A 24640-nucleotide genomic window follows, 5' to 3' on the forward strand; every position below is an offset into this window, starting at 1 on the left:
AGATAGAATTGAGAAAGAAGGGAGGAAGGGTGGCAGGGAGGATGGAAAGAAGGATGAGAATCCATTCTTCCAGGTCAGGTGGCCAGGGTGTTACAGAACAAGCCCTGTTCTAAGACTCGGCATCCAGAGACCCCGTTTGCAGGCCTGGCCCCGTCTGGGCCTGTCATGGACACTCTCTCAGCCTTGGTGACCTCATCTCACTTCCCATCAGGGTGAAATCAAATAGCAGGGAAAAAAGTAAGTTGCAAGCTGGGAAATGTGAAATGCTTTGCGAGAACAAGGAATTGTTAATGATCTTCAAGTAGTCTTTTTAAAATGTTGTTTTTTCCTGATTTCAAGCTGTAGACCCTAATCTTCAGTCCTTTATCCAAGAATAATGCCTGTTAACTTGACAAAATCCTTCCAGGCTCTTTGCTGGGAACTGTTCATGTTTCTCGTAATTTGGGTAACACTCTATGTTTTATAACAGCTTTGTGAGCTTTAGGACACAGGCATTTTCCCATGTTATTAAATAATCTTTTACAAGCTATTCACCCTATTTATGGACATTTAGCTTTTTTTAGTTTTTTTTTTTTCCTCCTCTATTTTAAATGGCACTGTGGTGAGTGTTCTTACAGATAAATCATTAGGTGCCCTCTCTGGTTTTCTCAGAAAATTTATCCCAGGAAGAGGATTGCTGAATCCAAGAGTATGAACCTTTTATTTTATTTTATTTTATTTATTTATTTATTTTGGTCTTTTTCCCATTTCTAGGGCCGCTCCCATGGCATATGGAGGTTCCCAGGCTAGGGGCTGAATCAGAGCTGTAGCCACCGGCCTACGCCAGAGCCACAGCAACTTGGGATCCGAGCCGCGTCTGCAACCTACACCACAGCTCACGGCAATGCTGGATCCTTAAACCACTGAGCGAGGCCAGGGATCGAACTCACAACCCCATGGTTCCTAGTCAGATTCTTTAACCACTGAGCCACAACGGGAACTCTGATATGAACCTTTTAAATTATTTGAATTCATTCTGCAAAACAGCCCTCCAGAAAGACCTAACAATTTATACACCCACAAACAGTATAAGAAAAGCGCCATGGGAGTTCCCATCGTGGCTCAGTGGTTAATGAACCCAACTAGTATCCATGAGGACGAGGGTTCGATCCCTGGCCTCAGTGGGTTAAGGCTCTGGTGGTGCCGTGAGCTGTGGTGTAGGTTGCAGACACAGCTCGGATCTGGCGGTGCTATGGCTGTGGCATAGGCCGGCGGCCACAGCTCCTATTTGATACCAAAAGGAAAAAAAATTATGGTGCTTTTTTTTCTTCTTTTTGGTCTTTTTTTAGGGCTGCACTTACAGCAAATGGAGGTTCCCAGGCTAGGGGTCAAATCCTTAACTCACTGAGTGAAGCCAGGGATTGAACTTGCAATCCTTATGGATACTAGTTGGATTCATTTCTGCTGAGCCATGACGGGAACGCCATGCCATAAGTTAAAAAAAAAAAAATTAACTAATTAAAAAAAATTTTTTAAGTACCAGTTTGAGTGCATCTATGCCAGCACTGCAAACTTGGACAGTTCTATTGCGGGGGGTGGGGGTGGGGAGAGTATCTTGTTTTAAATTTGAATTTCTTTGACTTCTAGTAATCTTTAATATTTTCCCAATTGTGTTGGACAATGGTAATTCTTTTATGAATTTCCAGTTCATATCCTTGCCTAGTTTTTCCCTTGCTGCATTATGATTTGTGCCATGCTGAAATCCAAGTGAGAAGTGGCAGTGCCAGCCTACACAGATTGTGGGTCCTTACACTCTTCCTGCCCACTTTCCCCACCCGTTTGGATCCTCCAGACGCCCGCACTTGTGCACACCCACCCCATCTCCAGAGGTTCAGAGGCCCAGGATCTCCTGGAACAAGCAGCCCTTAGGGCCTGGGCCCCTTGGCCTGGGTTGGGGGGTCACTATGTCATCCCTCCCTGCAGGTGGTACTCGTGACCAGCACCCCCTCCTTCAGCGTCACTCTGCCTGCCACACTGCCAGGCACCCCCTCCCCTCTCCCAGGCGTCCTCACCCAGGCCTGGCTTCCTAGGCGCTGGGGACAGCCCTCAGCTCTGTTCTTCTCTGTCCTCCCAGACCCCGCAGGGGGGCTTCTGTCTGTTTCTGACTCTGGCTTCCTTACACTTGTCTTTTCTGCTTCTCGATAAGTGAAGAAGTTTATTTGAAATTATTTAAAGGATCATCCTGGATTGTGTTGCTTTGCTTTTCCCTCCCTTCCTTCCTTCGTGGGGGTGGGGCTGCGGGGGCGACATGTTTTAAGGACAACTAATGGAATGACCTCCTCTGAGCCAAGCAGGCAAGTCTTGCAGACGGAGCCCTGCTGCCCGGGTGAAGCGCTGCGCTGGACCTGCGCTCGGGAAATGGGGATGGAGGGGGCGGGGCGGTGCCTGGTGTCCCTGCCCCAGCCCGGGTTGGTGGTGTCCTCTCTGGCCGCCGGGGAAAGTCAGAGCGTCCCGGCCCCCCCAGGCCCCAGCCCTCATCCTCACCCTCCCTCCCTAGGGCTCCTGCTCCACGACGTGACCATGGCAGGGCTGCAGGAGCTGCGATTCCCCGAGGAGAAACCACTGCTCCGGGGCCAGGACGCCGCCGAGCTGGTGAGTCGCCCCTTCACGGTCCTGGGGGCGGAGGGCGCCACCTCGTGGCCAAGAAGGAAATCGTGCGCCTTCGCTCGAGTCTTGCGGATGGCGAGAATCCCCATGCCACCCTGAAAAGCTTTGTCCCCGCCTTGGGAGAGCTCCCAGCCGACTGAGGGCCAATGCGACTAAAATCCAGCCTACCTCGCCGTGGCTTTGGCTGTCTTTGTGACTGGGAGGCTCTTTAGAAGAGTTATTCCCATTTCAGTGATGAGAAAGCTGAGGCACAGAAGGTAAACTCACTTGACCGAGGTCACACAGCTATCAGGGGAATGAGACCACATTCAACCTTTGGTTCTGGGAGGCCCTTGAGCCCCACGGGGGTCCCTGCTCGGCATTGTTGCCTCCAGCCAGGGCATGATGCTTCCTCACCTACCCAGGCCTTTCATGTCTGTAGCTTCTTTCTTTTCCTCAAGCCTCTGAGTTATGATGGCAAGTATTACCAGCAGTGCTTCCAGGAGCAATGAGACCAAGGCACCCAAGGTTGTGACTTTGTCCCAAAGGGCCCTTGTTGGGACACCGGATGTTAAATTCCAGAGTCGTTTCTACTCATGCTTTCTTGTTGGGGTGACACCCACACAGCTTCCTCTTTCCTCCCTGCAAAGAAAAGCCGTCTGTCCACTGCTCATAGAATTCTTGGCCATCACTGCTGCAGGTCTCCGCTGGTTGTGCTGCCCAGCCCGCTCATTCCTCAGCATACCTGTCTGTCCCCTGCCCTGGCTCCTGCAGCCTCCCTCCAGAAGGAAGTGAGCCCAGGAGTCACTGAGCTCCATGTGTTGGGACAGAGTAACTGTCCAAGCTCCAGGGGCCCACGCACATGAGGCTGGAAGTCTTATCTTTAAGACAGATCCTTGGAGTTCCCGTCCTGGCTCAGTGGTTAACGGATCCGACTAGGAACCATGAGGTTGCGGGTTTGATCCCTCCCGTTGCTCAGCGGGTTAAGGATCTGGCGTTGCCATGAGTTGTGGTGTAGGTCGCAGATGCAGCTTGGATCCCACGTTGCTGTGGCTCTGGTGTTGGCTGGGGGCTACAGCTCTGATTCGACCCCTAGGCTGGGAACATCCATATGCCACGGGATTGGCCCAAGAAATGGCAAAAGGACAAAAAAAAAAAAAAAAGACAGATCCTTGAGTTCACTTATAAAATCTGATTACCTGGCGGTAGCTCCTGTCAAAAAGAGAACAGCTGGTGAGCTGTACACTTTGTAGGCGTGTTTGTTTGTTTGTTGTTGTTGTCGGCACTCTGGTGGCATGCAGAAATTCCCGGATCAGGGACGGAACTCACAGCACAGCAGTAACCAGAGCCACAGCAGTGACAATGCTGGATCCTTAACCCACTGTGCCCCCAGGGACCTCCCTTAGTAGGCTTGTTATTCTAATGCCACTCCCCCTGCCCCTGTCCCAAGCCCCCGTCATCTCCTGCTCAGGTGCTGCCCGCTGGTACAGGGCGGTGCAGAGAGCCGCCTTGGCCTCATGTGTTCTCGTCCCCTTCTCACCGTGGCGGGCCACCCCGAGAGGGGCTCCCTTCTTTCTGCTTGAAGGAGCCTCCCGCCTGATCTCCTTACTCTCTACAGCCTTTTTAAATACACCTTGTCATTCCTGGCTTTCTCATGTGCTCCATTCCCTTGTCCCAGCTGTTCGCGGATCCTCCCCGGGCTTGGTGAGGCATCCCAGTATCCTGATGATAAATTTCCCTTTTTGCTTAGGCTAACGAGATTGGACTTCTATGACTGGCCACCATCCTTCCTGAGGCCTGTTTTTAACTATTGTTCTTGGCTTCGGTAAGGTACCCTTGTAATTTTATGAAAAATCATCCTTGTTGCCTAAACCCCAAACTAAATAAAACACCTCACGTCTCTTTTCTATTTCACAGCTGGTCAGTGGCTGCCATCACCCCAGAGTTACAGCCACAGTCCTCCTCGGGTCCAGGATGTCTTTTCACCCAAGCTCTCCCCGACCTGGGCCGCCCCCTCCTCTCGGCTGGGCCCCCTCTCCCACTGGTCTTGGTCTTTCTCAGAATGTTCACGCAGTTTCTCCTGGCCTCTGGGGTCTCTGAGTTATTCCTACTGTTTCTTAGTTTGGGGTTCTGCCCCTCCGACGCTTCCCATCCTCATGAAAATCTCCCGCATCCCTTTGCCTGGCACCCTCTTGGGCAGGGTCTTCCACTGAGAGAACCCCTCCATAACCACCTCGTCCCTTTCCCCCACATCTGTCCCCTTCCTTGGAGGAACGAGGAGCAGCCCCCATGCTCTCCTCCGCTCCGCATGCCGAGCCCCAGGCGCTGGAGGCTCCAGGAGGGGAGGCCTGGGGACAGCTGTTGTTGGTGTCACTCAAGCCTGGCTTTCCTTTTCGGTGTGAGACCCTTTAGTGCCCACTGACTTCCTCCACCTCCCCTGCCACTCCAGCTGCCAGAGGGCAGGCGGATGGGCTTCTTATTTTGAGAGTAAAATATTTTTCATCCTTTTCCTCCCCACTCCTGTGATGTGGGTTCATTTGCCTTCTTGTTGCACCTTAGCGGCCCCGCCCTTCTGTCCCTCCCTGCCCTGGCATCCTGCTTCTAGTCTGATCGTCTCATTGACCACACGAGATGGTGTGGTAGCACCTGGCACAGAGTCCAGTGCAAAAGCACCTAGGACAGAGTGGCGGCTAACTGCACCCCCCGCCCTGGTTAATCCTCACAGACACTGAAGCTCGGAGGCTAAGTCACCAGCCTGCGGTGAGCAGAGGGGAGCAGAGAGAGTTCTAAACAAGCACAGAAGAGGGCAGGGCAGGGGAGTTCCTGAGGACACAGTCTTGGGAGTGCTGGGACGCAGGTTCTATCCCCGGCCCAGCACAGCAGGTTAAGGATCCGACATTGCGGCAGCTGTGGCTTAGGTCATTGTAACGGATCCCTGGCCCAGGAACTCCATTTGCCATGGGGCAGGGGCCCGGGATGTGTGTGATTTCTCCCCCTTTCCCCCCATGAGGTTTCCTTCCCCAGACAGAGACCCAGGGAGGGTGCAGAGGGTCAGGCTGCTGGGCTGCACTGGGGAGAACCTGGCAACCCGGACACATGGGGTTGAGCCCCAACTCCTCCACTCCCCATCTCTGCCACCTCATAGACAGCGGCTATGTCTAAACCCCAGTCCTGTCGTTTGTGAAGTCAGACTTGTTCCTCCAGATCTGTTGCGTTTGGGGAGCATGTTCCATGCCAGGCTTTATGCTGAGAGCAGAGCCAGTCGCGGTCCCCACCCTCATGGTCCTGCAGACCAGGGGGAGGGATGGGTGCCCCTGGGAGGTTCACACCCTTCGGCCAAGTGAGCCCGAAGGCAGGGGACCTCCGTGTGTTGAGAGCCAGCAGCAGGCAGGTCTGGAAAGGTGAGAGCAGCTACTGCTCAGGCCCAGACAGCACCTTAGTGCAGGTCAGAAAAGGCTCCTTGTTTCTCCCTGGAGGCACAGGCCTCGGCCTCCCCAGCCCTAAAATGGGCGTGACAGTCAGGCCCATCTGCCCCCCTTCACCAGCCTCTGCCCTTGTGCCCCAGTGGTTGAGACCATTTGTTGAGACAGCAAAGTGATGAACAGCAGGAATTCGGGGTCAGAGGTCATTCCACCACTTTCCGGCCACATGATTCAGCCTCTCTGAGCCTCACGCTTCTCATCTGCAGAGTGGAAGTCTTCCTATTTCAAACTAATAGGTAACAGCAATGTGTGTAGCTGCCCGTGGCCTCAGCTGTCAGGTACTTACTAGCCTGATGCCTGGCGCTCGGGAAGCCCTGGGTCACTTTCATCAACATTAAGATCGACGGGAACATGGAGTTCCCATCGTGGCTCAGCAGAAATGAATCTGACTAGTATTCATGAGGACACAGGTTCCATCCCTGGCCTTGCTCAGTGGGTTACGAATCCTGCATGGCTGTGGCTGTGGCGTAGGCCAGCAGCTATAGCTCCGATTCAACACCCAGCCTGGGAAACTCCATATGCAGCGGCCCTAAAAAGACACCCCAAAAAAGACAGATGGGAACAGCAAGTGAGGCTGCTCAAGGAGCAGGCCCTGTGGCCACCCCCCTTCCCTGGCTGGGCCAGCCCAGAGCCTAATGAGCCACCCCCTCTGTTTGCCTTTTTTTAGGAGAACTCTGACACCTTCCTCTTGGCTGTGGACACAGACTGGAAGGTAGGTCTTGGCTCAACCTCCCTAAATGGAGGACTAACAGCTGGCTGTCCCCTCCCCGACCCAGCCTGTTTCGGAGGAGGTCTCACAGCCCTTCCGTGTGGCCCCAGCCTGAAGCCACAGGGACTGGTCAGCTGGCAGCCTCCAGGACTACCCCCACGGCTCACAGTGGCTTCGCCTGCCCCTGCCCAGTGGAGAAATGTCCCCTCTCTCCCTGGGCAGGACAGAGAAGGGAGGGGAGGGCTGAGGGAGTGAGGATACTGTCATCTGAATCAGCACTTTCCTCCTATGAAAGCCAGGTCGATGCTCCAAAATAGCTCCTGTTTCCATGGCAGCGGTTGCCCGGACAACCATGTCCTCTTTAGTTTGATGCCAAATTCCCTGTGAAAACTGAAATCCTTCTTTGCTTTTCTTCCTCCAAACAATGGTTTCTGACTTTGGTCAGCCGTTTCTCCCCTGGAAGGCCCAGAGTGGCTATTTATTTCTGGGTCTCAGAAAACGCGTGACAGCAGACACAGTGGGAGCTTCGTGGGGTTCCAGGGCCCTGCTGGCCATCAAAACCTGCTGAACAAAGTCAGACCCTTCTGGGGCCTTCCTTCTGGCTGGCTGGCGCCGGCCCTCAGGCTACTGTCCAATATGGGTCGGTCTCCAAACCCCATGACAGCCCCAGCCTCACGGTGTGGATGCAGGGGTGATGAGGGAGGCGGGACGGCCTGGGGCTCCTCCCTCTGGCACTCAAATCTGCAGCCAGGATGGAGCAGCTGAGCATCTGGACCCCAGGTCATATGCCCCTGTGACGCAGGCGACGCAGGCAGAGGCAACGCAGGCAGAGGTGTCAGAGCAGCCTGTGTGCACGTGCTCTGGTCTCCTGGGAGCCTGAGCTCCAAACACAAAGGGCTGTGGAGCTGGGGAGGACAGGCTAGGGGCTGGAGGAGTGGGAAGCAGCCCGGCAGAAAGGAGGGATGTGTCCACAAGGTGGCCCCAGCCCAGCGGGAGATCAGCGGGCATCCCAAGGAGTCCTCTCTGCCCTTCCTGTTCCCAGGAAGGGCAGGATGTGTGAACTGCAGCCCCTCCTCCCCAGGATGGGGCTGTAGAAATAGAATCCAGAGCAGCCAGCTCCTGCCCAACCCTGAGTGAGACTCACAGGATGCCAGAGGTGCTATTGCCAGCTCCCAAGACATACACACCCTGGGGTCCTCTGCACCTGCTCCGGTCCCAGGACAGGGTGACGGTCCCACATGTGTGGGATTCTGGTCCTCAAGACCCTTTGCTTGGTAACGGGCAGCATTCGTTCAAAAGCACCTTACCGTCTACTCTGGTTTCGCCACAGAGACTGCTTTTTTCTTTTTTTAGTAAAGCAGCTACCAGGATGGCCCTTATCTGGGCCAGAGCCCGGCAGGGATTTCATCCCCTTCAGTCCCTCGCCTCAGTGGGTCTGGCCATGGGGGAGGCAGAAGGACAGGCTGGAGCCAGGCAGAGCTGTGTCCGGGTCCTACCACTTACAGGCCACGTGACCTCCAGCACAGCTCCCTCCCTCACTGGTAGAGTGACACAGGCAGCTGAGACCCCCCCCCCCAGCCCCCACTAGTTGTTTGCGGGGTTAAGGATGGTACCCTCCGGCCAGGTGCGCAGACCCTGGGCTGACGGTGACTGGTGGCCACCAGAGCCAGACTGCCTGGGAGTGATCGCTGACTCTGGGCTCACAGGCTGTGTGGTGTTGGGTAGGTTCCAGAATGTCTCTGGGCTTCCTTTTCCTCATTTGTAACGTGGGTGTCCGGAGGACAAAGGGAGGTGGCGTGCAAAGCCTTTGGAGGGAGTCTGGCCCGGGGGAGGTGTGTACTAAGCATTTGCTTGTCTTGATAATGTGGCCCCAGGCCAGAGCACTAAGATGTTGGTGAGCCCCCACTGCTTACTGGCTGTGTGGGAGCATCTCCTTCTCTCTGCTTCAGATTCTCCATCCTTTCTCATAGGTTTGTGAGGATGATGTCTTAGCCTTGCCGCTTGCAGACCTGGGCACGCAGCCACACTGCTCTTCTCCCGCTTACAGATGTGGAGGCTCAGAGCAGTTGACTAACTTGCCCAAGGTCACACAGCCAAGACTAGCAGGGTTTGGGTAGCAGGACCTGAGCCTGCCTTGTTCAGCCACAACTGTAGAACCTCCAGGGAGGAGGCTAGCAGTTTGGAGGGACACCTGGATGATGGTATTTGTCCCCTGGGCAGGCCTGCAGTCACATCTGTAGTGACAGAGGCAGCTTTTTCTCATCCTCCTAGCAGCTCTAGGCACAATTCCTATCTTATGGTTGAGGAGACAGGAGGAGTTAAAAAAGTCTTGTCCAGAGTTCCTGTTGTGGCACAGTGGTTCAGAATCCGACTAGGAACCATGAGGTTGCAGGTTCGGTCCCTGCCCTTGCTCAGTGGGTTAACGATCCGGCGTTGCTGTGAGCTCTGGTGTAGGTTGCAGATGCGGTTCAGATCCCGAGTTGCTGTGGCTCTGGCGTAGGCCAGTGACTACAGCTCCAATTCGACCCCTAGCCTGGGAACCTCCATATGCTGCGGGAGTGGCCCAAGAAATAGCAAAAAAAAAAAGTCTTGTCCAAGGTTACCCAGCTCGTGGGTGGGGCAGCTGGGTCTTGAACTCAAGTCTGTGGACTTGAAGCCACTGAGCTGAGCAGAATTGGGGGGCAGGGGGGGGCTCATGGCTCAGGGTGGGCAGAGTCCGAGGTCACCCAGGTCCAAGGGTGGGAAAGGCCACTCAGAGGCTCAGGTGGGCATCAGGTTGGATGGGGACCACTGAGGAGCAGGTTTTGGTGGCAGAAAGGGTGGGAGGCCACCCGGCCCCACCCCCCTTCAGGAAGAACACAGGATTATGTGGGCAGGGCAGCAGGCAGCGCAGCAGGCAGGGCTGAGCCTTTGCACGCCGCCTCAGTGGTCAGAGCCTCCAACTGTGCTCAAGTGGCTGCAGGGCACAGGGAGCGTGGCCAGGATGCGAGGGGCTGGGGGACACCCTGTTCCATACCCTGCTGCCCGGGGAGAGCACAGGCGCCCGCACTCTGCCCGAGGCCCTTGTTGCAAGAGGTCAGAGAGGGGGCAGGGAAAGTGAGCGATGCCCCCCAGGCAGAGGACAGGGCCGGGAATAGCACACGTGGCAGGTGCTGACCCGGTCACTAGGCACCCAGAGACAGGGAGGTGACCCCCTTCCCCCAGGGCAACCAGCCAGCATGCAGGGCTGTCAGCCCTGGCGGGGATGAGTGGCATGTTCCTTCATCAAAGCGACCGAATGGGGGCACAGGCGCCCAGCACCCCTCCCTCTGTTGCTCCTGCTTCTCAGTCCTTGCCCCCCCACCCCCGCTCCCCTCCCTGGCCTATTTCCTCTCCTCCTCTGCTCTCCTTTGCCTCCCCCTTCTAACCTGTTTACCTGCATGTCTTTGGCCAGCTCCTCACCTCAACCCCGAGCCTCATGACCTCCAGCACCTGTCCTGCTGCTCAGGACAGCCTGCCTCGGCTCAGGCGTCCTGCTCCCCAGAGATGGAAGAGCCAAGCCCCGGCTGGGTGTGTCAGCGTGAGGAGGGCATGTCCAGTGGCCTCCAGCCCCTTGCTGCAGGGGCATGGTCCTGCAACCTGCCCAGGCCCTCAGCCCCACAACCCCAACCCCCATTTCCACTATGTGGGCAGGCACCGGGGTGTACATGGGGGCAGAGTGGAGTCTGCCCTAGGGGAGCCCCTGGGGGTGGAAAAGAAGCAGTCCCCTGGAGTAGAGTCACAATCCGGGCAGCAGTGACTGCCCATATCCCCTCAAGGCTAAGGGATGGGGAGGCTGGGCTTGGGCCCTTCCTGTTCTCCAGGGTACGGGTCATGGGTATGCTGTCTAGGACATGCCTATGTGGCCCAGCCTGCCCTGCTTGGCTGTGCTTGGCTGTGAGAAGCCCCTGTGTACCTGTCACAGCTGTGCACGTGGGCTCACCTCTTCCTAGGACCCCACGTGCAGCTGCTGCCCTGAGCCTCTGTGCTGGAGGTGGGCACGACGCAGGGGCTGGGGACCATCAGGGCTGAAGTGTTGTCGGGGGTGGGAGGAGCAGCAGCTGGGGTGAGTGAGGACCTCGGAAGCCAATCAGAGCCAAGTGTGTCTCCCGAAAGCCAATCTGGGAGCTGGGGCTCCGGGCGAGCGAGTGGCGGCTCGGAAACCCCGCAGGGAGGAGGGGCCAGCCGCGGCCGCAGACGCCGCATATAAATGGCCCGGAGCGGCGCCCCGTCATAGAGCCGCTGGTCTCCCACTTGCGCTGCCCCCTCCTTCTGGGCTTTGGTGACTCAGGCCTTTGTTTGCCCTTCCTGGTCGAGGCGGGTGGCCTCCCTCGGCAAGATGCCGGAGTGCTGGGATGGGGTGAGTGAGGACTCGGGGGTGGCGGGGAGGTGGGCGGGGAGGACCGGGCATCCCTCTGCCTCTGTCTAGTGGCCCTTCTGCCTTCAGTCGCCTCACCTTGGCGGTCACTGAGCAAGGCCAGCAGCTTCCCGGCTCCCTGGTGGCCCTGGTCTGCAGCAGTGGTTGGGGGTAGCTGCTGGTCAGGGTCTGCGGCGGGAGGGCCGGAAGGGCTGAAATCTCTGCAGAAATCTGAATGGGCTGCGGCTCCTCTGTCAGCCTGTGTGGACCAGGGTGCCATCGTGTGTGTATATGCCACTGACAGTGTGCCCTCTGCCAGGCACATGCCCAGCTGGCTCTGCCCTGGCGCCGGTGACCACCTCGGCCCCGCGGAAATTGTTCCCTGTGCGTCTGTTGTCTGTGCACCCAGGTGTCTGCCCTCCTGACCCTGAAGGGTTTGTCTTGGTTTTTCTGGGTGACGTGTGATGCCAGTTAGGCAGAAGCAGGGAAGTCTGAGTTGTGGTTGTGGCCTCCAGGCCGGGGTCCCTGTGCCTTATTTTTGGGGAGTGAGAAGGCAGTGCTAGAAGGATGTGCCTGAAAGTCTACGGGCCCCAGGAGGGACCAGGGCGCCTCCTCCTGCTTGGGGGCAGCAGATGCCCAGGCTCGGCGCTGTTCTAACTCCAGGAAGAAGAGGCAGGGGCAGACTTACCCCTCTACCACCCCACCCCCGCCTGCCTTGCCTGCCCAGCCCGGTCGGTAGGCCCCCGGGTTGCCCTGCGCCCAGGCAACGACGTCAGCGCCTACCCATCCCATCGCTGCAGACCTGGTCCTCTGAATTATTGATGCGCTTGACGGGAAGAATGGAACCGGCCCCTCCCCTTTCCAAGCTGAAGACCAACGCGAACCCCCACCCCCACCCCCCCATACCCGCAGCCCTCAAGGTCACAGGTGAGGGGGAACCAAACAGGCAGAGAGGGGATGACAGAGCCCCCTCCCTGGTGCCGCAGTGCCACACACTGGCACCCCCATGGACGCTGGGGCCCAGTTTCTGACGTCACCAGGAGCCAATGAGCATGCTCGGCCCTGGGGGTTTGGGGCTCAGAGCACGTCTGGCTGCAGCCCTTCGGGTGCCCCCCCTGCATGGCACTCCGAGGGTCGGAGGCATTTGGCCCCTATCAGGATGAGCTGGATCTGAGGTCTTGGGTCAGAGGGGGTGCAGGGAGGTTGGCGGGAAGGTTAAGCCAAGGTCGCTGGGCAACCAGACCCACCCAGGCCCTGCCCTTCCTGTCCCCGGGGAGCTGAGCCTTAGTAGGGCAAGCACTGTGGCTGAGTCCCGCCACCCCGGGGGCAAGGGATGGGGACCTGGGTGGGCACTCCAGGACTAGGAGGAACAGGCACCCCCTCCTAACATCCTCAAGGGCATTGGAGGTCTGGGAAGACCACGCCCTGGATCCCAACTTGAGCCACGCAGGGCTAGAGCTGATGGGCTCTACAAATGGCCTGGGTGCCTCAGGAAGCGCATTGCAGCTCTTATGCCATGGGCCCTCCCTCCCGCCCCCCCACCCTGCCCTCTGTAGCACCATGCGCCCCTCCTGCCCCATTCCCCACCCTGCCCTCCATGGCGCTGTGCATCCCTCCTGCCCCGTTCCCCACCCTTCATGGCTCTGTGAGCCCCTCCTCTGTCGTCCCTTGCACCATGCCTGCCTCCTGCCCCCCACCCTGCCCTCCATAGCACCGTGCACCCCTCCTGCCCCCCACCCTACCTTCCAGAGCCAAGAGAGCGTGGGAGGCAGGCATGCAGCAGGGCCCCCCCCAGCAGAGACAGGCAGCTGTGGAGAGGCTGCCTGCTTAGAAGTCTCTTAGGTGGAGCTTCAGCTCTCCTTTCCTCAGAAAATTCAGCCTGAGGCTGGCACCTAGGAAGGCCTGTCCTGCCCCTTGCCCTGTCTGAGCTTGACCTTGGGCGAGTCAGTTCTCCTTTCCCAACCTCAGTTTCCTCCTCTGCGGGGAGTAAGTAAGAAGACACATGAAAAGAAAGGGCCTGGTCCATGAACAGGGAGTGCTTCTGGTTCTGATGGCCCTGGGGGGACATGGGGAGTCTGTGATGGAGTTGGGCCCACCTGGGGGGACTCCCAGAAGGGTGGCTCCTGGGGTGTGGCCTTTGTCCACAGGATTGGCTCTGCCTTGTCACTCACAACTGGAGACAGGCCTAGACAGTGGCCCTCGGAGCCCAGACCCAAGAAGCTGTCTCCTGCCTCCTGAGTCTCCCCTCTGCTGTGAGAGGCAAGAACTTAGGTTCTCTCTGAATCTTAGTGTCCTCGTGTCCTCCACCTCCAAGGTGGAGAAAACTCCTTCTCTCTTTCCCAACACGTGGCACACAGTAGGTGCTCAGCCACATGCTGACTGTCCTTGACCCCAGCCCCACCTCCCGCTCCTCACCCCCCTGCTTCCCAGGTCCCCCCACCCACCCACCCCAGGGCACAAGGCAGGGCTGTTAATTCAGCTTTGACAGAACCTCTTGGAGTCTCCCCACGAGCAGCCCTGAGTGACCAGTCTGTAGTGGGGCCAGCCAGCAGGACACCTCCCCAAGGCTCAGGGATGCCCACACACAGCAGCCCCCGGGGCCTTTCCAAGTGCTACACACTGGGCAGATATCGGCATGTCTAGTGCTCACAGAGTCCCAACGAGGTGGCTCAGGAAGAGGCAGCCCAGGCACAGAGAAGTGTGTGCCCTGCTCAGAGTCACACAGCAAGGGGCAGAGCGGGTCTTGAACCTGCAGCATCCAGCTCCAGCTTCCTGAAGAACGGGCGACCCCAAACAGCAAAACCAAGGGCATGAACACAGGAGAATTCTAGAATAGCCACTGCAGAAGGCCTTTGGGGAGGGGGTGGGTGGCTGGCCCTGCCCTGCCTGAGGGAGGCTTTGAGGGGTCACAGAGGCAGGAGCGAGAGCCTGGAGTAGGGTGTGGGGGGCAGAGGCTGGGCTGGCAGCACTGGGTCTTTGCTGTGGAGTCTAGGTGGGCAAGATGCTTGTCGGGAGCAGCAGCTCTTCTGAAGGGTTCTGAGTCCAGGAGGAAGGTGATGATGGCAGCATTGGGGCAATGCCAGAGCTGCCCCGGAAGGGCTGCCGTGAGGTGGGGAAAACAGGCCTCACTGGATGCTGGAGAACTGAGGGCAGCAGGGCCTAAGCCGGGGCCTGGGCAGTGGCAGCTCACCCCCTGGCTGCTTTGCAGAGGAGACCCGAGCTTTGACCACTTTGCAGACTAGTTCATGTCCCCGTGCTGAACACCCTCGGGAAGGGGTCCTTCCTCTGGTCTGTCCTCTCTGGGGTCTGCTTGGGTGATGAGAAGGGGACACCCCACCCTGAGGGGTGAAAGGATGCCCAGAGTATCTGGCACTGTGTCTCCTCTCCAGGAACACGACATCGAGACGCCTTACGGCCTCCTGCACGTGGTGATCCGGGGCTCCCCCAAGGGGAACCGCCCAGCCATCCTCACCTACCATGACGTGGGTCTCAACCGTAAGTGCTGCTCAGGCTCATTCGACCCTCTCTGCCTGGAATCTGCCAACGCCGTGAGCCCCCCTGCCCCACCGTCCTCCCCATAGGGCCCCCTCACACGTAGTTCTGTGCCCTTAACCCTTTGGGGCTTGGTTTCCCCGCTGAACCCTGAGGCTGATCACCACTGCCTCGACCTCCCTCTCAGCATCCGCGGGCCTCCCTCCCGCCCCTGCTCAGCACAGCTGAGCGCTGTGTCTTTGCAGACAAGCTGTGCTTCAATACCTTCTTCAACTTTGAGGACATGCAGGAGATCACCAAGCACTTTGTGGTGTGCCACGTGGATGCCCCCGGCCAGCAGGTGGGGGCGTCACAATTTCCTCAGGGGTAGGTACCTGGAGCCCCCTCTGGCTTTCCCTGGCTCTGTGCCCCCAGCCGCATCTGGGCCTGACCTCCTGCCCTGCTTGCAGGTACCAGTTCCCCTCCATGGAGCAGCTGGCTGCCATGCTCCCCAGCGTGGTGCAGCACTTCGGGTGAGTTCCCTCTGCTGGGGGCTTGGGGCTGGGGCTGGGGCGGCTCTGGACGGCAGTCATGGGAAACCCCTCGAGTGACCAGCCATGCTCTCTCCCAGGTTCAAGTACATAATTGGCATCGGAGTGGGAGCTGGAGCCTACGTGCTGGCCAAGTTTGCGGTGAGCCTCCCCACCCCCACCCAATCCCAGGACAGGTCTCTCCCAGGGGCCACCCACAGGGGTGCTCCCTGTTCTTCCTCTCCTCCTCCCCTTACTTCTTCTTCGCTTAGGAAAGTCCTTTTTTCATTTTTCCCTGCAAGGAAATTCCCTTTTAAAAAACGCGGCAACCCACCCTGCAGACAACCACTGCGGGCACTTTGGTGTATTTTCCTCCTGTTTTTTCTATGCACATATATACATATGTTAAAATTTTTTTCTATGCACATTTATTACATACAGGACATCAGATCAGACTTAGTATTTAATACCTTACTGTAGTATGAGCATGTCCATATATTGTAAAACACTTTGCAAATGGTGTTTAAAAAGCTTTTGGGTTTTATTTTGTGATATTTGATTCAGCTGGTGTTGATACAGTAAAGAGTTAATGTTAAGGAAAAAAGGTGCTTTTCGCATGTATCTCCTTGAAACACCATATGCCATAACTTGCCTCAGCCATTATCCAAAATCAACATTTCTGTTAGCAACACACTATGCAACTAATTAATTACTCTAGCCAGTAAATAAGGATTATCACTCATTCACCCAACAGGCTATTTAAACATGAATCATTTTTTTTAACCAAAAATTTACACTTAGGTTTGCAAGGTTTAAAGAAAGTCACATCTCAGAAACATTATGTTGAGGAGGAGCCCACAAGCTTTCCATCTTTAAAAACGAAAATTTAAGAATTCAAAATATTTCTTTCTTGGAGTCCCCTCGTGACTCAGCAGGTTAAGGATCCAGCGCTGTCACTGCTATGGCTCTGCTTACTGCTGTGCTGCAAGTTCAAACCCTGGCCCCAGAACAATGCCATGGGCTTGTCCAAACCAACCAACCAACCAAAAAACAAAGTATTTTTTTTAAGTATTTCTTTCTTCAAAAGGAATGACCACGAATTTTCAAGATGGTTTCTTTCTTCTTTTTTCTTTTTTTGGGTTTTGCTTTTTAGGGCCGCACCCGTAGCCTATGAATGTTCCCAGGCTAGGAGTCTAATCGGAACTACAGCTACCAGCCTACACCACAGCCACAGCAATACCAGATCTCAACCACATCTGGGACCTACACCATAGTTCATGGCAATGCTGATTCCTTAACCCACTGATTGAGGTCAGGAATCGAACCGGCGTCCTCATGGATACTAGTCAGATTTGTTTTCTGCGGCACCACGATGGGGACTCCATTCAGCTCCATTTTGACTGCAGCATTTAACCACTATCAATCCCTGCCACCCCAGACCACCCCGACACGACTGAAGTATTGTATACAAATCCGTTTCCGCCCAAAGACGAGCCAACAGTTGAACAGAAAACTCAAATCTCTTTCATTAACACAAAACAGGCTTTGGAAGTCAGTTTCTTAACATCACTAGGGCTTTTTCTACGGAAGTGAAGAAAAAATATTTTATTGGACGTGTTTATATCTTCAGTTTGGCAACAGCAGCCTCTTCCGAGATATGTTGCACAGGGTGGAAAATAGTAATATGGGCATAGATTCCAAATAAATCAAGGAATTTTGAAAGGTTCCAGGTGGGGAGGAGGACGAGCCGGGGCAACTGGAAGGGGCAGCTGGGCAAGTTCCCGGTGAAGCCGTGAAGCCCTGACAGATGCCCTTCTTCCCGGACCCTCCCACCCGCCTGTGAGATGGGCAGGGCCAGAACGTTAGAGTCCATTTCCGAGGTGGGAAGACGGGGGCTCCCTGCACCCCGCCCCCCAAGCCTCGTCCCCCTCTCGCGGCAGCTCATCTTCCCCGACCTGGTGGAGGGGCTGGTGCTGATGAACATCGACCCCAACGGCAAAGGCTGGATCGACTGGGCGGCCACCAAGGTGAGCGAGGGCAGCCCGGCCGGGGTGGAGGGGTACAGGGCGGCCCTCACACTGGCCTCGCCTCGGCCCGCAGCTCTCCGGCCTGACCAGCACGTTGCCAGACACGGTGCTCTCCCACCTCTTCAGCCAGGTAAGGGGCGGGGGCCACCGTCACGCCGGGCCGGGGGTCCCTGGGCCTTCCGCCCCCTCCCAGCCGGGCGGGAGGAAGAGGGCGGCGGGGTGAAGCAGCGTCTGACCCGCCTCACTCCGTCCCCGTGGGCAACCCCACGGCGGTGGCATCTGAGGCGGTTCCGCGGCGGCGGCAGACCCCCCCCCACCCCAGTTCGCCCCCCTCCTCCCTTCTTCCTCCCACCGCTGGGGGTGGGGCAGGGACTGCTCTGGCCGCCGTGTCCCCTCTGAGCCCACGGCGGTCTGTGGCTCCCCTCCGCGCACCCCGCCCGTCCCTGTCCCCCGGGGCCCAGGAGGAGCTGGTGAGCAACACAGAGCTGGTGCAGAGCTACCGGCAGCAGATCGGGAACGTGGTGAACCAGGCCAACCTGCAGCTCTTCTGGAACATGTACAACAGGTGAGAGCGGCGCGGGGCCCAGCCGGCAGCACGGGGACTGGACGGGAGCGTTCAGGCAGCTGGCGACCCCGATATGCCACCCGCGGGCGGAGGCGGACAGGCCGGCGACACACCCTCCCAGTTTGTAGATGAGCAGACAGACTGTGAAGCCTCTGCGAGGGGCAGAGGGGGAGCAGGGCCCTTCCAGTCCTTCTCCTCCCTTGAGCATTTCAGGGGAGCAGGCCCCATCCTGCCCCCCCCCCGCCCCCCACCCTGAGGTCGAAATGCTCCTTGGAGCCCCCTGGGGATTGCCCTGTAGGGCAGTAGCCAGAGGCCCCCCCCTCCCCCTGGCTGGCCTGGCAGGCTTTCTCTTCCTCCTGCAAATATGCTTTAAGCACTGTTGTGTGCATGGCGCTAGAGAAACACCAGAGAGCCAGAAACCGCGGTGCTGGTCCACATCCATCACGAGAGCCAGGTGTGAGGCCCACCTGGCATGAGTTGGGGGTCTAGAAAAAAGGTGCATGAGGGGAGTCCTAGGCCCCTATTTATGCAGGATAGGCTCCCGTCTCCCCATTTTATCAATGGCACCTGAGGCTTTGTCTATAGCTGAGACGACTGCAATGTAAGCCCCAGTTCTGGGACCAGCCCAGCAGCACCTCCAGGGATGTTGGGCCCTACATGCCATGTAGAGAGATGGGGTATGGCTGAAACACGTCAGGCTTGGGGACATTCCTCAGCACCCACCCCGGAGGCCAGTCCTGGGATGCCCACCTCCACCCTTCCTTGCAGCCGCAGAGACCTGGACATTAACCGGCCTGGAACAGTGCCCAATGCCAAGACGCTCCGGTGAGTGCCCTTCCCCCTCCAGCCCGCCCTGCCTTTGCATCTCCTCCTCCAGTGCCCAGGCCAGACGGCCCTTTTCCTCTGTGTCTGCAGCTGCCCTGTGATGTTGGTGGTCGGGGATAATGCACCTGCCGAGGATGGGGTGGTGAGTGAGGGACTGTGCCCTGGCGGGGGTGGGAGGCAGGGGTCACTGGCTCCTGGTTCAGCAGGGCCAATTCTTGACCCAGCCCAGGGGAGCCTCAGGGGCAGGCCCCGGACGACAGGCTTCTCATCCCACTTCCCCACCATCTTGCCCTACACCACCGCCTCCTGCAGCCCCATCCTGCAGGTGGTGGAGGCCTGGAGACAAGGGGGAGCTGGGGTGGGGGGGCCCCCCTCCCTAGCCCCTGCAGCCATGCAGCCTCTCTGCTGTTTCTACCCAATTTAGACCCAGAAACGAAGATCTCTTCTTTCCTCTAAAATTGGATTCATTTCAGAGTTCCTGGTGCAGCTCAGTGAAAACAAACCTGACTAGTATCCATGAGGACTGGGGTTCGATCCCTGGTCTTGTTCAGTGGGTTAAGGATCCAGTGTTGCTGTGAGCTGTGGCGTAGGCTGGCAGCTGCAGCTCTGATTTGACCCCTAGCCTGGAAACCTCCATATGCCACAGATGTGGCCCTAAAAAAAAGGCAAAAAAAAAATTAGATTCATTTTTTCTGAAGTAAGTCATGAGCACAACAGTGGTGCCCCTTGACCTCCACATGCACCCATTACATTTGTGGATCACGTGTCACCTCTCCTGTTGGAACTTGTGGCCTGGAGGTTTCATGCCCTTGGCACGGAGGGTCCAGGAGTGCCCAGGTTTGCCCTAGTGTGCCCCAGTCGACCATGCTCTGCCTGTGCCTGAGGGCCTGGGAGGCAGGGCTGTGGCTGTGCCTGCCACCCTGACCCAGGCAGGGCTTCAGAGGCTCCCGCTGAGCCCTGGCCCTCCCCCACCTCGACACCCAACTCCTGTGGTCCCTGGTGCGGTCCCAGCCACTCCTGCCAAGGCAGCCCTGGCACTGCCCCATCCCTGCAGCAGTTGTGAGTGGGGTAGCGGGGTCCTGGACCCTCAGGGGGCTGCCTCCTGATCCCCAGGGCCTTGGCCTTTCAGAAGGCACCCAGGAGGGGTGGCGGCCTCTTTCTGCCCCCCTGCACGCCCTCCCTCACCAGTAGAGCCTCCCAGCTCTGGCGATAGAACCTGCTTCAGCAACTTGGTGGGGGGGTCCCCCAATGCCCTCAGGCCGCTCACTCTGCTAAAGCTGGCTTCTTGTCCCCAGGTCGAGTGCAACTCCAAACTGGATCCAACCACCACGACCTTCCTGAAGGTGAGGCGCTCATCCCCACCACAGGCCCAGCCTCCAGGAGGGGCCTGCCTGGAGTCCCCACCCGGGGGGGGGGATAGTGTGACTGGTCGAGGGGGTGGTGGTGTGAGGGGGCCCCTGCTCAGCTCGCCCCCCTCTCTCCCCCTGCAGATGGCAGATTCCGGGGGGCTCCCCCAGGTCACACAGGTGAGACTCTTGGCGCTCCCTCCCTCCCTTCCCTGGCCTGGGGTGGGGGGAGTCTCCTCTCTCCCTGAATCCCAGGCAGCCAGTCAAAGCCCATGCCTGTCCCTCCGTCCCCTCCCGCAGCCCGGGAAGCTGACTGAAGCCTTCAAATACTTCCTGCAAGGCATGGGCTACAGTAAGTATGCCTCCTCCGTGCCCCGCCCTGGGACAGGTGGCCAGGAGGGGCTGAGCGGCCTGGGGGCATGAGGTCCTGTTATGGGCTGCTGTGCCACGCTCCCCACACTCTCTCCTCCATGTGCCCCCCCCATGTGTTCGGGGGCCCCTAGGGCATCTCTACTGAGGCTGTAAGTTCATAGTGCCAGGCCAGGCCTTGCCCTCTGTGCCCTTGGGGAGGCTGTGGGCCACTCTTCTTTTGGCCAGACTGGGCCTGTTGGGGTGGGGGCTCTTCTCCAGCCCTGGGGGCCTGGGGCCGAGTCCTGCCAGGGAAGCCTGCCTGACGGTGAGTCATCCATACCACCCACCGCCTGCTGGGCCTCCACTACCACCCGAGAAGGTGCCGAATGGGACCAGGAGCATCAGAGGAGTGGGCTTGGAGTCTGGAGACAGGGGAAGGCCCCGGGGCCATCCGGATGTTAGGAGAGCTGACGGCGGCCAAGCCCCGGGGTCGCAGATCTGAAGACCCAAGTAACGGGGGCCGTGCGGTGGAACTGGCTCGCTGCCTGCCCCCAACTTCCCCTTGTGCTCGAGAGTCCCTTCAACCCACGTCCCCTTGGTGACACACACATAGCTCCTTGATTCCGTCCATCTCCCCTTACACCTGGCTCTCCTGCTAGAGGCAGCCTCCCTCTCCCGGAATTTGTTTTCTCCCCCCAGACTTCAGCCTCTGGAGCTTGTGCCTCTTTGGGAGGACGGGCCTATGAGGGGAAGGCTGGGAGCCCAGCCAGGACAGACTCCCCCACCCCCGTGCCAGCCTATCTGTGGAGAAGTATGGCAAAGAGAGGCCAAGACCAACACTGAGCCCCCGCAGGGCTCCGAGGCTGGGCCCTGAGCCCGGGAGCACTCGGTGAACACTGGTGGGACAGGAGGACAAGTGGCGCTTGTCAGGGCTGGACCCTGGTTTCAGGGTCCCAGGAGAAACACCAGCAAGCAGCCCAAGAGCTGGGAGGGATTTGAGAGGTCGTGCAGGCCTCCCCCATTCTGCCGATGGGCCCCAGCGGAATGAGGAGGGCAGCGGGACTAGGTTAAGGCCCCAAAGGCCCCCCCAGGGCCGCAGCCCAGGCTGGAGAAGCAGGAGCAAGATGTGTGCCCCACCCCGCTCTCCTGGCTTCTAGGGCCAGACTGGTATCAGTCGGTGCCGTGGTTCCCTCCGGGCAGGTGGGCAGGTGTGGGCTCCCTGAGGCCCTGGCCCTGCCCCAGCCCCCAGCGCCTTCCTCTCCTCCCTGGCCCGTCTCAAGCCCTGGCCTCACCGGACCGCCTCTTCACCCGTCTTCTGTCTCCCCCACCCCCGCCCCCGGCTCTGTCTTCTCTCTTAGTTGCATACTTGAAGGACCGAAGGCTGAGTGGAGGAGCAGGTAGCCCCACAGCCCCCCTTCTCCTGATGCATGGACACCCCCGCCCCGCCCCTCACCCCGGTACCCTCTGCTCCTTCCTTCGTGCAGCGCTGCAGCCAGGCCGCATCTTGCCGTGGAGACGTCCCGTGTCCTGCTCCTCTGTGGGCTCTGTCCCGCTGAGGGCTCTAGACTGCCTGGGTTTTAAATCAGTCTTGCTTCCAGGCTGCCGCGGGCCCCGTGGCTGCCAGAGCCCGTTGGAACCAGAACCTCTCAGAGGCAGAGCTCCGGCTCTCAGAGGTGTCACCCCCGGGGTCAGGGCCGGGCCGTGCCTGAGCTGGATGAGTGGCTGGCTGAGGTCAGGAAGGTAGAATCCGCTCCCTGCAGGTCTCACTTGGGAAACTCCGAGTGAGGGCAGAAGCTGGATTTAGGGCCGTCTGAGGCCCCCACGCGTTGCCCTTCTTTACAGACGTGGTCTTAGTCCCCCAGGCCCGTCATCCCTCTTGAGGGAGGGCGGAGTTGGAAAGAACATTCCATCCTTGCACCAGCTCAACACCCGGGCACCCGGTTGGGCCACAGCTCTGGCCAGCGGTTGGTTGCAAGGCGGCCCCTGCGGCCCCCGCCCCTCTGCTCACTCCCCGCGAGGCTGGCCTTGCATGCCTCGGGCTTGACGGAGCGGGTGTAGAGCCCCCGCTTGGGAGGGGCCTCTGTGCCTTCGGTGGAAAGAACGGGTCTCGCTGGCCGCTTTGCTTGCGTGAATCCCTTTCTCACCTGCTGGCGCCCGGCCCCGCCCGCGGGTCCTCACCCTGGTGCCCTCTCTGTCCGCAGTGCCCTCGGCCAGCATGACCCGTCTTGCCCGCTCTCGCACAGCGTCCCTCACCAGTGCCAGCTCGGTGGATGGCAGCCGCCCGCAGGCCTGCACCCACTCGGAGAGCAGTGAGGGGCTGGGCCAGGTCAACCACACCATGGAGGTGTCCTGCTGAAGCCCCTGGTCCCACAAAGATGCCCCCCTGCTCCCCGCCCGCATTGATGTTCCACTGCCATCTTCACATGGCTCATTTCCCCTTTTGTTTTTGTGAGGGTGAAGGGGAGGAAACAGGGTTACGTCTCCTTTGTTTAAAAAGATGAGGGGCTCCAGCTTAGACGCTGCAGCAGAGCAGTCTCCAGATGGTTTGAGGGGCCCACTCCCCCGACCCTGCCCCTGCACTCTCCTGGTTAACTTGGCTGACTTAGTCCCTCTCTCCCACATCCCCACGGCCCAGGCACAGTCAGGGCAGGGTTCCTGGGAGGAAGGGGATTAGCTAAGGAGAGGCTTTGAGTCCTTCTCTGGCCAGGATCCAGGGTAATATTCTGGATTAAAGAAAGCATGGGTTGACTCCCTGGGAAGGGGAGGTTTGAAGAAGGGATAGGGTTTTGAGGGGGTGGGTTCTGGGACAGCAGGAGCACGGGGTCCAGCTCCGACACTGGTATGAGAACCAGGAGACAGCAGCGGGGAGCCCTCCAGGGCAGGAGCCCTGGAGCCCTGCAGGCGCCTTTCTCCCCAGACCCTCCAGGCACATGTGACAATCATTTGAACAGTAGCCACAAGGGGGCGCTCCTACCAGACCGCAGTTTTCCTGGTGCTCTCTGGGCAGGCCTGGTACTTGCTGTAAGACCAGGCAGGCAGGGGCTGAAAGGAGTTTCTTTGCCCAAGGAAGACAGAACACGGAGGACCTTGAGAGCAGGAACTCCACAGACTTCCCTTCCAGCCCACACTCTGCTGCCTCCTGGCTCTGTCCCATTTCTGAGCCAAGGCTCTGAGGCAGAAAGTCCCCTGATCCTGTGTCCATGGGGCACTGACTAGGGCAGAGGTTAAAGGCTACAATATCTCGGAGAACTGGATGGTGACTGCCTTTGGAAGCCAGCAGGCAGTGGTGGCTCAGAGTTCCTATAGACCCCCTTCTTGCCCCCAGGTTTCACAGAGGACAACTCAATCAGTAGCAGCATGACCAAGGATGCCGGAAGGGTTTCTAGGGAGAGTTCTGGTTGAGCTCTGCCAGTGTTTCACACAGGCATCACTGAGAGAGTCCCTTTGGAGAAATCTGGTCCGAGGGAGCGGGATTTGGCAGTCTCACACCACCATCCTAGCTGGTCGGGGTAGGCTCAAGGCTGGGGCTAGATGGGTCCTGGGCTGGGAGGTGAAGTTTCCTGAAGGGAACAAGGGCCAGGCAGATTCCCCGCACATCCCAGCCCCCTCCTGCCCCCTGATGCCCAGGGCCGGGCCATATTCTTCCCGTTCACTCACTTAGAATCTCCTGGCCCAGAAACCATTTGTCTCTGGGCCTAAATCAATTGCCACAACCCCCAAAGTGAGTAAAAAGAAGAGGAGAGAGCAGTTAAAAATGCAGGGCTGTGGGGGGGGGGGATGGGGGGTGCTCTGGAGCCGAGGGACACGTGCATCCACATTTCCTCTGCATACATCACCCCCTACTAGAATCTTAAGCCATTACTCTAGACTCTTCTAGAGCCCAGTGGAGTGTTAGTGCGTCCCCAGTTCTATTCACTCACGTGCTTCCTCTGAATAGCGAATGTGACAGTTTGAAGAGCTGGTAGAATTAATCCCTCTTACTGTATGTAGATAGCGCTGTGAATCTTGGGTTTCGTTTTGTTTTTGTTTTTTTTGTTTTTTTTTTCTGTGTTCTTTCAGATGAGATATCTATAAATATCTATACATTATATATATATATACATATGTATATTGAGTCCTCCTGCCTGTGGTTTTCCATCGGAAGTTGTCTCTTCTTTGGTCAAAGTGAAATTTTAATGGAATTTATTATTTTCCTCTCTGTACAAAGCCTACTTTTGTGTTTTCTGGTGGCTTGATGTCATGAGACTTTGAGATGACAAAATGTAAAACAAAAACCCTTGTCAACATAGAAAGAGTTAACTGTGCTGAAAACCTAATAAAGAAACTAAGAAGAA

At 57.9% G+C, this 24640-nt stretch overlaps 1 protein-coding gene across 15 annotated transcripts in view; it reads left to right on the forward strand.

The window, feature by feature from the left end:
- The window catches only part of NDRG4 (NDRG family member 4), a 42942-nt gene extending 18302 nt beyond the window's left edge, over window positions 1–24640 (forward strand). For 3 of the 15 annotated variants that reach the window (XM_084959833.1, XM_084959831.1, XM_084959832.1), the window contains exons 2-17: window positions 2537–2631; window positions 6775–6819; window positions 14581–14686; window positions 14929–15049; window positions 15133–15195; window positions 15294–15354; window positions 17133–17219; window positions 17293–17349; window positions 17681–17784; window positions 18553–18609; window positions 18700–18751; window positions 19905–19952; window positions 20100–20135; window positions 20256–20307; window positions 21464–21703; window positions 22508–24640. In XM_084959833.1, the coding sequence (XP_084815959.1) occupies window positions 2560–2631; window positions 6775–6819; window positions 14581–14686; window positions 14929–15049; window positions 15133–15195; window positions 15294–15354; window positions 17133–17219; window positions 17293–17349; window positions 17681–17784; window positions 18553–18609; window positions 18700–18751; window positions 19905–19952; window positions 20100–20135; window positions 20256–20307; window positions 21464–21703; window positions 22508–22662 (1356 nt within the window). In that variant the 5' untranslated portion in view covers window positions 2537–2559 and the 3' untranslated portion in view covers window positions 22663–24640. Of the gene's footprint in view, window positions 1–2536; window positions 2632–6774; window positions 6820–11067; window positions 11195–14580; window positions 14687–14928; window positions 15050–15132; window positions 15196–15293; window positions 15355–17132; window positions 17220–17292; window positions 17350–17680; window positions 17785–18552; window positions 18610–18699; window positions 18752–19904; window positions 19953–20099; window positions 20136–20255; window positions 20308–21463; window positions 21704–22507 lie in introns of those variants that run through there. The other 12 variants (XM_021093970.2, XM_005664393.4, XM_021093968.2 and 9 more) reach the window with 7 other exon arrangements.

This window comes from Sus scrofa, chromosome 6 (genome assembly GCF_054392235.1).
Source record: "Sus scrofa isolate SSC_HxYL_T2T_F1_AM1 chromosome 6, Sscrofa_HxYL_maternal_Yorkshire_Landrace_v2.0, whole genome shotgun sequence".
In the NCBI taxonomy this organism is placed as follows: Eukaryota; Metazoa; Chordata; class Mammalia; order Artiodactyla; family Suidae; genus Sus; species Sus scrofa.